Source organism: Heterodontus francisci, chromosome 37, assembly GCF_036365525.1.
Source record: "Heterodontus francisci isolate sHetFra1 chromosome 37, sHetFra1.hap1, whole genome shotgun sequence".
Classification (NCBI taxonomy): Eukaryota; Metazoa; Chordata; class Chondrichthyes; order Heterodontiformes; family Heterodontidae; genus Heterodontus; species Heterodontus francisci.
In genome coordinates, this window is record NC_090407.1 from 27,044,438 (window position 1) to 27,056,929 (window position 12,492).

At 44.5% G+C, this 12,492-nt stretch overlaps 1 protein-coding gene across 1 annotated transcript in view; it reads right to left on the reverse strand.

Moving 5' to 3' along the window:
- Positions 1-5,810: 5,810 nt before the first annotated feature.
- fhad1 (forkhead-associated (FHA) phosphopeptide binding domain 1) overlaps positions 5,811-12,492 on the reverse strand; it is a 135,007-nt gene continuing 128,325 nt past the window's right edge. The window contains 1 exon segment of the mRNA XM_068017427.1: positions 5,811-7,264. Within this exon segment, the coding sequence (XP_067873528.1) occupies positions 7,232-7,264 (33 nt within the window). The 3' untranslated portion in view covers positions 5,811-7,231.

The window sequence follows — 12,492 nt, forward strand, 5'->3', positions numbered from 1 at the left end:
TGACTGATTTATATAGTTTTTAAACATCCCTCCTTTTCTGGGGGTACAGCTGCTGGACTGGTGCTCCACTGGCACCCATTGCCTACTGGTATTTCACTCGTGGTCATTCTCCATGAATAAGCTACAGCAGGATAGTGGACTAGATAGAGCAGGGAGATGACGTTAAAACCAAGCCAATCTGATCTGACTTCCAAACAGGTGGACTTTCCAGTAGGTTGTTGGATAATGACAAGGAGCAGGAAGCCTGGCTTTTTACCCTCCCTAGTTTAGGGGTGCAAGAGCCAACTGTAGTACCCAACTGACACCTAGCTAAGATCAATTCACTCAACAAACTCTCTAGGAATTGAGAAAGATGTCCTTTCAGTTACTGTAGTCTGAGGCGTGCACCCAGAATTTCTACGGGTTTTGTTAAAACTTTGGTGGAATCCCACCCCCCAAAGTAATGGTTAATAACAGCCATTTATGCTGTTTTCCTAGGATTTCTGACAGCGGGAGATTGGAAGAATCCCCTGGAAATTCTTCCCCATGAGCTTTTATATCTGTTTTCCTACTCTATGGCTCAGCAGTACACCAGGTAGCACATTTACGCCAGTGGAGCTATCGGAGAAGTTTGGGATTAGTGTTTCACAAAATAGATTTGCAGCATCAGTAATGTTGTAATTGATGCTCCCAGTGCTGTACTGCGGGAGTGCTGCACTGACTGCGGTGTCATCGAGGCCACTATCTGCTTTCTCAGAGGGATGTAAATGGTTTCCTGGCACTTTTTCAAAGAAAAGTAGGGGAGTTCTCCCCAGTATCCTGACCAATATTTATTCCTCAACCCACCATCTAGAGATGATTATCTGGTTATTATCATGTTGCTGATAGTGGGAGCTTGCTGTGTGCAAAATGGCTGCTTTGTTTCCTACATTTCAAGTGACTACAATTCAAAAGTTCTTCATTGGCTATAAAGCGCTTTGGGACATCCTCAGGTTGTGAAAGGCGTTACATAAATGCAAATCTTTTTTACTTTGCTGTGAGGTTGGGTGTGTGGCACAGTGGTAAAGGTCTTGAAAAAGGATGCAGCAGCCCAAAGAAGAGAAATAGTAGGAACCTCGAAAAGGGAGGCAGCAGCACAGAGATAGGACTGGATGGGATGGAATGCATAGGGAGTTTGACTCTGTCTCGTTCCATTAGAATAAGCTGTATTTGTAGTTTTTACTGAATATACAGAGGGGGTGTGGGTATCTGAGGGCCTGTAAGTTCTTGTTTTTTAATCATTCCCCTTAATTTTCTGTAACAGTTCAGCTCTTTCAAAGCAAGTCAGCAGGGACAGTAATGGAACAGAAATGCGAGTGAGCAACCTTCAGAGTCTTGAATATTTCAGCCAACTGGGGTCCTGGTACAAAGGATAGAGATAAAAAATAAAACCAAGACTGCTGGAAATCTGAAATAAAAGCAGAAAGCACACAGCAGGTCTGTCAGCATCTGGAAAAAGAAAAATCACATTTACATTTTGAATGTAGATCCTTCTGCTTAAAAATGCTCGCTACCCAAAACAACTTCTATTTACTTAGCATCGTTAATGTAGAAAAAATGTTCAGTGTTTCACAGAAGCCTAATCAGGCAAAAATCAACACTGAACCAAAGGAACAGTAAAGAGGAGGGGTGAGCTTTGGAATAGTCGAATCAGGAGGTGATAAATGGCATGAATGAGGGTTTCTGCAGAGGATGGGCTGAGATGCAGTGGAGCCTGGTGATGTTACAGAGGTGGAAGTGAGTAGGCTTTGTAATGGAGAGGAACCACTAAGAACATTAAAAAAATTAATGGGAGCAAGAAGGGGACTTTCGACCCATTAAGCTCACTCCATCCAACAAGAACTTGCATTTACATAGCACCTTTAACATAGTAAAAATCCCAAGACACATTCCAGTTGTGATTATCAAAAATATGACACTGAGCCACGTAAGGCAATATTAGGACAGGTGACCAAAACCTTGGGGAACAATGAGGTAGGTTTTAAGGAGATTAAAGGAGGAGAGAGAGCTTGAGAGGTTTAGGGAGGGAATTCTAGAATTTAGGGCCAAGGCAGCTGAAGGCACGACCATCCATGTTGGAGAGATTAAAATCAGAACCAATACTAGTTGAATTTTTTTTGTTGCACCTGTTGATCCGGTACTTTAAGGAGCAGTATGTTCGTTCCCTTGAAAAATGTAATAAAAGGTGGAAAGTTGTGAAATATTAACCTGCCTTTCCTTTACCAGGTGCAGACAAGCCAGTCATGTATTTCAGACATTTATCCTTATAAAAGTTGAACACTTTCAGAGTTATGCCTAATGTTTTTATCTACTTACGTTGCTTAAGAAAATACTTGCAGATCCCCATAGTGTCAGCCATGCCAAGTCATATGCTGTTTGATAAGGAAGCAAGTGCTATACTATATAATGATCATACCATGTAAAATAGATTACCCTCTTATTAAAGGGGAGCTGTTTGCAATGTGGCCTGCCTCCTTAAGGCCATAAAGTCTTATTGCTTTAAATAGACATGGCCTGAGGTTAATTAGAAGGTAATTTCTCCTAGCTGCATTCTGAGGGCAATTAGATATGTTTTATGGAAGTTCAACTTCCAGCATGATTTACTATCTTTTTATTATACTTTGTTTATTCTCTTTAAACAACCAGTTCAACCCCTGATCCTCTTCCCACCCTTGTCTCACTTCAATTCTTTATCTCCTTCCCCCTCATCCTTGTTTGGTTTTCCTCCTCCCTCTTTGACATCCTTTTGTTTCTGTTTTCCTCAAAGAGGCTTTCTTTGCTTTCAAAGTTAATCTTAACTTCTGTTTTTTGTGTAAAAAAAATAGAATGAGGAAGGACACGCTCGCCTCAATTTTAACCCCCTCCTCCCTGGAGAGGCAGGAAAGGGGTGAGTGAGGGGTTAAAATCTTGAAAATCAAAACCCTGCCTCCAACCCACTGCGTTTCCAGCTGCCATAATATTAATGGCATAGATTTAGGCCCTCAACGAGGGTCCATGAAAAGGCGGCAGGGGCTTACTTAAGGTGTAAAAGACATGACCCAGTGATATCACTGCGCTGCAATGCAATATTGATGTGAAGCCAAGGGGAGTCCTGCATTTTCTGTTGCCCAGCAGACAGACAGATGCCAGGGGGCAGTCCTTCTCTTTGGACATCTTGTGGGCCAGAAGGAGCCGGTTGTTGCTCTGCCCTCTTTTCTCCAGACCCCTCAAGGAGTCACTGGGGCTCCCAGCCCCAGCCTCCTCCTGATCACCAGGAAATCTCCAGCCACCCTCCACCCCAATTGCTAACTGCAAATGTTCTGGAACCCCTTCTCCCACTGACTGCTGGGGATTCTTCCCACAGGGCCCCATCTCCCGCTTACTGTGGCACAATACCCCGTCCCAGCCAGGTAGTGGATCTGACTGGCTGTCAGGTGGGACTCCAGGAAGTTTTATTTCAATGAGGCCCTGCTATTAAGATCAGCAGGGCCTCCATGTTCCCAACCTCTCCATATGTGTTGCCCATTACCGGGCTCCGCCACACACTTTCCACCCCTTCACATAAAAATCAATGTCTTTGTCACACTTCCATTTAGTTGGTCTGAAATCTCAATTGGTATTTTTTTTTTAAAGCTGGCTAAACCTGAAGAAAGGCACTCTTTCTTGCACGCCTTCTCTCTGACCCCACTCTTTCTCCACAGCCTCAATCTTTTCCCATGCATCATAATTTTGAAGTTTATAGAACATAACAGCCACAATAATCAACACTCCCTCACACACTCCCACAGTGGCAGCCCACAGAACCTCCACCAGGGCCAGGTTTAACTGCAGTGAGATATTTAATAATAGAAACTGCCTTTGTAATTTGGATCTAAGAATTTATAGTGAAAAAAGTTGTAAAGGAACTGCGCAAGGTATAAGGTTATTAATATATTATAGATAGCTGGACAGAAAGGGACTTGTTTAAAGCAATGACTAATCCTGCCTTTATTATAGTTTAAGCTGGAAGGAACGACTCAACTTGTCAGTGTGATGAAGCGGAGTTAAGAACCGCGGAGATGCAGTCAGCAACCCAGAGGCATTTCAGCACTGAGTTCATTTGAATTCAGTAGTTCCTCCCACAGAATTCCCTCCATAACATCATCAGTGCTCTGAAGTTGTTTAAATTTTCTTCCCATCTCGCACACAGTGGCCCAGTTGTAGGCAGTCAGCTAACTAATGGCCTCTGGTCATTCATTTGCTGTTTGTGGGACCCTGTTATGTGCAGGTTGGTTGTTGCACTTTCCTACATAACAAAAGTGACTACACTTCAAAAAGTACTTAGTCAGCTACAAAGAGCTTTGGGACAACCGGAGGATGTGACAAAGCTGCTCTATGACCATTCATGTTGAGGATCCAGCAAGAAGTACAGTGTGAATTCACAAACATTTACTCTTCTACCAAAATGTGTCTGGCCTCTATTGCACATCCTCCAATCAAGGCATAAACACAGCAACGGAAGAGAGGGGATGGTGAACACACTATGGGAAGGGAGGGTGAACACACTATGGGAAGGGAGGGTGAACTCACTACGGGAAGGGACGGTGAAATCTCTGCGGGAGGGGATGGTGGACTCACCACGGGAGGGGAAGGGAGCGTGAAGTCACTATGGGACGGGAGGGTGAACTCACTAAGGGAGGGGAGGGGAGGGTGAACTCACTATGGGAGGGGAGGGGAGGGTGAACTCACTACGGGAGGGGAAGGGATGGTGAACTCACTATGGGAGGAATATGATGGGCTTTGCCACCCCACCCTGTCCAGAGCTACCCCTGATTACTGGGCTGCTCGTTATTTGAATTGAAAAATTGCCCTGGTCACTGTGTTGTGGGCATTGTAAATACACTCATGGGATTTCCCTCCAGTTCTTTCATATTTCCCAAGAAATCCCAACCAGCGGAAAACTTCATGACCAATGTTTATGACATCACTAACACAGGCGACCAACAAACTCTACCCCATCATGTCCTGGGATAGTTGGGGGACTTCAAAAATTATCCTTCAAGGCTGGAATCTGTGGGGATTTTCTGACCCTGGTTTTCAATTACAGGCTAAGAAAAAATAATTTGTTATTCATTCCTTTGAAATACTGCCAAAAAAATATTTGTTGATAGTATTTTCTCTCCTTTTGAGGGAGGGGCCTCAATCCCAGGCCTGAGTCTGCTTCTGAGGAGGTCTGGTGCCTGTACTGTTAATGTCCCATCCTGCCTTCTGCATTTCCCTTTCCACAGCAACATGTCTGAGCTCAGCAGGAGCTCAGGGAGAAGGGGAGAGATCCGAAGTCCCTCCCTGACGTGTACTGCTGCTCCAACAAAGTGCCAAGTACAGAGCCACTTCTATCAAACAGCATAGCCAGTGTACATGCAAAAGAAACATGCCCTACAAACCAACATTTCACCATTTATCCTCTGCAAACCAATGAATAAAACTATTTGGCCTCAGTAATGAGTTTGGTCTCTGACTGCCAACATAATTAGATAGCACTCTGTGTGCTGCAAGCACTGTCAGTCCAGATCCCTGATTCTAATCAGCTCTTTGCAGGCTAAAAACAAAAGTTTGCTTCATCTAATCGAGACTCGCTCTAGTGACGCATCTGGAACCTTCTGCCTCCAATTTGAAATGTCACTCGACGCAAGCCGGAAGTTGCTGGCCTGGAAGCAGGAACGTGACAAATTAGCTTGGAAAACTCAACATGCTAAGTCTCCCCCCATGCCCACGCCCCCACCGCCTTGCCCCCCTCACCCTCCCCCCCGCCACCTCTCCCGCCCCACAGCCGGTTATAACAAGGTCACAGACAATTAATTCCCATTTTAAGGCTCCCTCTCTCTAGAGGAACAAACAGTGTATTTGCACTAACTGGTGACTGAATTACTGACTGAATGAACAAGGGAGGTCTGCAACGAGCAATCCATCTGGCAACATAAATACAGGCACTTGTTTTTTATTCATTCACGGGATGTGGGCAACACTGGCCAGGCCAGCATTTATTGCCCATCCCTAATTGCCCTTCTGAAGGTGGTGGTGAGCTGCCTTCTTGAACTGCTGCAGTCCTTGGGGTGTAGATACACCCACAGTGCTGTTAGGAAGGGAGTTCCAGGAGTTTGATCCAGCAACAGTGAAGGAATAGCGATATAGTTCCAAGTCAGGATGGTGTGTGGCTCGGAGGGGAACTTGCATGTGCTGGGGTTCCCATGCTTCTGCTGCCCTTGTCCTTCTTGGTGGTAGAGGTCGCGGGTTTGGAAGATGCTGTCGAAGGAGCCTTGGTGAGTTGCTGCAGTGCATCTTGTAGATGGTACACACTGCTGCAACTGTGCATCGGTGGTAGAGAGAGTGAATGTTTATGGATGGGTTACCAATCAAGCGGGCTGCTTTGTCCTGGATGGTCGAGCTTCTTTAGTGTTGTTGGAGCTGCACACATTCGGGCAAGTGGAGAGTATTCCTTCACACTGCTGACTTGTGCCTTGTAGATGGTGGACAGGCTTTGGGGAGTCAGGAGGTAGGTTAGTCGCTGCAGAATTCCCAGCCTCTGACCTGCTGTTGTAGCCACAGCATCAATGAGGCTGGTCCAGTTCAGTTTCTGGTTTATGGTAACCCCCAGGATGTTAATTTTATATTGATGGTGATGAAATAGGAGTGAGGCATTAACTGCTGGCCTTTGGTGTCCTATTCTCCTCTATTCACATTTACCAGTGTGCGGTTCACCTGCAGTAGAGCCAATAGGTAACACACCCATGTTACTGGCACTTCCAACAGACACAAGAAAGAGTCAGGATCCCAGCTCCTTTATACAATAGTGCGGCTTTGAGGCTGGGAATACAATCTAACGCTGAGAATTCAGTCATTTAAAAAATAATTCAATTATCCAGTAATTTGAATTAAGCAAGATTCAATTAAGTAAACTGTGCATAAAAGTGCTTTACATTATAACTGTGATACACTTGAACAATTTCATCATTGACTGTAAAGCGTGTTGGGACATCCTGAGGTCCTGAAAGGCGCTACATAAATGCAAGTCTTTCTTTTTAAAAAGAATTCGACAAGGTTCCATTGTTTATATACGAGAAGTTAAAGAAACACCAGAGATATGGGGCTTTTTGAAAATAGAAATGACCTATCCCAGGGTCCACTGCGAGAGAGAGAGAGTGTGTGTGTGTGTCTGTGCATGTAGGCTTCAACATATCCTTGATTGATCCATCCCTCACTCCTCTGGGAGCTGGCTCTGCTTCATCTCCTGGGAAAGAAAACCATTGAAAAAGACTCCGTGTTACAAAATATTGACATAGAGTAGCAGGATCACACAATCAACTTGAATCGACTCTCATTTTGAATGGTTGCGGTTACAAGATACTCAACACAAATCCAGGAAAACAGACTCTGAGCTACAGGAAAACTTGCACCGGATCCAAAGAATGCCTGTTTTAAAAAAATATAGTTGAATGTGCTGAGTCTTACCCGCGTAGCCATTATTTGAACCTAGACAGCGGATGTTGGTGAGCTATTTGACTGTGGGGGTGAAGCCCAATTCTATCCTTCCCTGATGTCCAGCAGGGGGAGGGGGTGGTCACTGGATAGCAATCGGGAGGGGGAACCCGGGATGATTTTCCTTCCATAGACATATGCAGCTGAAGCCAAATGTAGATCCCCACTGTTGCCCCATTGGAAATCAGGTAACTCAGCATAGACCAGGAATGAACCTAGATCCCTTTTGTCCTACACGACTTGGTATCACAAAGGATGGGGCCTATTTTCTACTAGAGGAGATTAATATTTGTCTGAGTCCCTTGGGCAGAAAGTGGTTGTCAATGGATTTGGATTTGCTCGGAAATTGGCTACCAGTGGTGTCCCACAGGGGTCAGTGTTAGGATCTTTGCTATTTACTATTTTCATTAATGATCTAGATGTAGGTTTTGGGGGAACGATCTGCAGGTTTGCCGACAATACTGAGATAATTGAGTTAGAACTGGAGAGCATGTGTGACAGGCTGGAGGACTGGGCCTGTGTTTGGACAATTATATTTAATAATAGAAAAGCGTAGGGTCATGCACATGGGCAGGTCAAATGCTAAACGCACATACTCCCTACAAGGAAAGAATTAAAGCCAGTATAGAATAAGGACATCTGGACAGTGTTTTAATCTCTAAAGGTCCACGACCAAAGCTGTGAAGCTGTAGCTAAAGTGAACAGGGTTTTAGGGTATTCACAGGACAACTCAATACAAAATAAAGCATACCATTTTGTCCTTTTACAAGACCTTGGCTAGCCATCAGTTAGAATACTGAGCCCAATTTTGTTCCCCTCATATGGTGGGGGCTTTGTAAAGGGTGCAGTGGAGGCCACTAGATCAATTCCCCCTTTTAAAATACCTTTGTTACTCAGATAGACTCAACAAGCTGTGTCTCTATACTTAGGAGAAGCTAGACTTAAGTGTGATTTGATCAAAGATTACAAAATAATTGCAAAGGATCTACAGCTTAGAAATAGGCTCCTTGCACGCTTATGCTCCACTTGAGCCTCCTCCCGTCTTTCCTTATCTAACTCTATCTTCGTAACCCTCTAATCCCTTCTCCCTCCTATTATCTAGCCTCCCCTTAAGTGCATCTACACTATTCACTTCAACCACTCCCACATTCTCATCACTCTTTGGGTGAAGTTTCTTCTGAATTCCTTATTTGATTTCTTGTGACTACTTTATATTGATAGTCTCTAGTTATGCTCTTTTTCACAAGTGGAAAAATCTCTGTGTGCCAATTCTGTTAAAACCTTTCATAATTTTAAAGACCTCTATTAGGTCACCCCTCAGATTTCTTTCTTTAAGAGAAAAGAAACTCAGTCTGTTGTCCTCTCCTTATAGGTACACCCCAGCATTTCTGGTATATCCTTGTAAATATCCTCTCCAGAGTTCTTATAGCAACCAGAATTGAACAAAGTACTGCAGGTGTGGTCTAACCAAGATTTGATAAAAGTTCAGCATTTCTAATCTCATCATCTGATGTCATGTCCACTTGTCCTGTTTCCCTGGGTAATGAAATACTAAAGGGCTATGTAGACCAATTATTTCAACTAAATAAGTTAGGGAGGACCCAGGGTCATGTTTTCAAATTTGTACGAGAACTAGGTTGTGTAGTATAAGGTTGTAAAGGGTTAACACGGAAGACAGTGAGACCCCTTCCCATTGTACGAGTGATGATGTAACAGTCACATGAGATAGGCTTGAGGAAAAGAAGGTATAGCAGCATGCAGGATGCTAGCTTAGGTGGCTTGCGGAGAGTGTATATAGTAACTGTAAATAATAAGAGTTGTTAGTTAATCTTTATCGGAGTCGAAGACTTTCTCTAGAATGTCCTACATGCTTACTAATACAAATACAATTAAACCCAACAGGTTGAATGTTGGGCAGTTCTTCTTTTCTCAGAGAATAGTGGACCTGTGGAAGTGGCTGCCAACTCATGTGGTGAATGCTGACTCTGTATTCCTTCAAGCAAGTGCTGGTCCTGTTTCTGGCTGGGATGGAGATCACCTCATACAAGAGGTAGGTATCTTGTGACATAAATCGGGGTCAATGTGTTCTCCTGGACTAATTTCAAATGCCTAAGGGGGTCAGGGAGGAATTTTCCATTTTCTTGCCCTGTTAATTGGCCTGGATTTTTATCAGTGGTTTTGTTTCTCCCAGGAGCTTACATGGTTCTGAGTGAGCGGAGAGTCTCTGGAAAGCGAAGCACAAGTTGCCAGAACAGTGTGGGACAGGTTGGGCAGACCAGTAGGTCTTTTCCTGTATGTCATTTTCCTATCTCCCTCTGAATATCCCCACAATGGCACGTTCATGGCACGTTACAAACCACGCCAGTAATTACAGCAAGGAACTAACTATGGCATGTATCTGTGGCCTGATTCGTTAGGAGTATTGCCAGTGCAGTCAGTCACCTCCCTCATTCCACAGGCAGTCATTTGTGTGGGGAGGAATGCAACTTCCCTATTGAGCTCGTGACCCAGATCCATTCATCCCACTCGGTTTGTATCCTATGCTGCAATTGTTTTTTGATCTAATCTCATCGTTTCCTGTTAGACTGCCACACTTTACGAGTTACAGAAATTTCCAGAACAATGCCCTTACTCCGCAGTGAACACAGGAACATCAGAGCAATCACGGGCAAGGAGAGGACATTCAACCCAATGAAGCTCATTATTCTAAGATTCACACTCTCAGCTTAGTATCAAATTGCATTTTGCTTGTGTCTCCATGACACTGCCTGGCACATTGTTCAAAATATTTGCCATCCATTCTGGAGTCCAGTTTAATTTTGACTAGCTCATATTTCATTTCATAGAATCATATAAGCACAGGAGGAGGCCATTCGGTCCATCATGTCTGTGCCAGCTTTTTGAAAGAGCTGTCCAATTAGTCCCACTCCCTTGTTCTTTCCCCCTAGCCCTGCCAGTTTTTCCACCTCAAGTATTTATCCCTTTTGAAAGTTATGATTGAATCTACTTTCACAAGCCTGAGCTCAGCATCCCTGGACCAAGAAGGGAAAAACCACCCAGCCAGAGTTCCTGCTCTATCCAGTGTCACCTGCATTCCCCCTTCATAGCTGAACAGCTCCCAATATTCACTACTAAGAATTGCACAAGTAAGGTGGCCACTTAGGTGAGGTACCAGAGGATGACTGATGCTTTAGAACATGAACCGCAGTGAGAGTCAGTGCCTTTGGCAGAGAGGGACAAAAACTCTCTAGTTTAACGTCACACGAAAAAGCCAATTAGAGGTGCAGTCCAGAACCAGTTGTTGACGCTGGGGCTCCACATTCCCCATCCTCATCCTAGCTCCCCCCCCACCCCCCCCAAAACAACCCCCATCCAATGAAACTAATGGGATGCCCCTCAAACACTGGGAGATGCTCATTAACGTTTACAGGAAAATAACTAAGAGATTGGGATTTTTTTCATTTGTTTTATAGGGATAAATGATGGTCAAAGATCATTCCTCTTTTTCTTTCATTTATTCGTGGGATGTGGGCATCACTGGCAAAGTCAGCATTTATTGCCCATCCTAATTTCCCTTAAGAAGGTGGTGGTGAGCTGCCTTCTTGAATCGCTGCAGTCTATGTGATTAGGCAGGGAGTTCCAGGATTTTGACCCAGTGACAGTGAAGAACAAAGAAGAACAAAGAACAGTACAGCACAGGAACAGGCCATTCGGACCTCCAAGCCTGCGCCGATCTTGATGCCTGCCTAAACTAACACCTTCTGCACTTCCGGGGTCCATATCCCTCTATTCCCTTCCTATTCATGTATTTGTCAAGATGTCTCTTAAACGTCGCTATCGTATCTGCTTCCACCACCTCCCCTGGCAGCAAGTTCCAGGCACTCACCACCCTCTGTGTAAAAATCTTGCCTCGCACACCTCCTCTAAACTTTGCCCCTCACACCTTAAACCTATGTCCCCTAGTAACTGACTCTTCCACCCTGGGAAAAAGCTTCTGACTATCCACTCTGTCCATGCCGCTCATAACTTTGTAAACCTCTATCATGTCGCCCCTCCACCTCCGTCGTTCCAGTGAAAACAATCAGAGTTTTTCCAACCTCTCCTCATAGCTAATGCCCTCTAGACCAGGCAACATCCTGGTAAACCTCCTCTGTACCCTCTCCAAAGCCTCCACGTCCTTCTGGTAGTGTGGCGACCAGAATTGCACGCAATATTCTAAGTGTGGCCTAACTAAGATTCTGTACAGCTGCAACATGACTTGCCAATTTTTATACTCTATGCCCCGACCGATGAAGGCAAGCATGCCGTATGCCTTCTTGACTACCTTATCCACCTGCGTTGCCACTTTCAGTGACCTGTGGACCTGTACACCCAGATCTCGCTGCCTGTCAATACTCCTAAGGGTTCTGCCATTTACTGTATACCGCCCACCTGCATTAGACCTTCCAAAATGCATAACCTCACATTTGTCCGGATTAAACTCCATCTACCATTTCTCCGCCCAAGTCTCCAACCGATCTATATCCTGCTGTATCCTCTGACAATCCTCATCATTATCCGCAGCTCCACCAACCTTTGTGTCGTCCGCAAACTTACTAATCAGACCAGCTACATTTTCCTCCAAATCATTTATATATACTACAAACAGCAAAGGTCCCAGCACTGATCCCTCCATTCAGAAAAACACCCATCCACTGATACCCTCTGTCTTCTATGACTGAGCCAGTTCTGTATCCATCTTGCCAGTTCACCTCTGATCCCGTGTGACTTCACCTTTTGTACCAGTCTGCTATGCGGGACCTTGTCAAAGGCTTTACTAAAGTCTATATAGATAACATCCACTGCCCTTCCTTCATCAATCATCTTCGCCACTTCCTCAAAAAACTCAATCAAATTAGTAAGACACGACCTCCCCTTCACAAAACCATGCTGTCTCTTGCTAATAAGTTCATTTGTTTCCAACCGGTGATAAATTTCCAA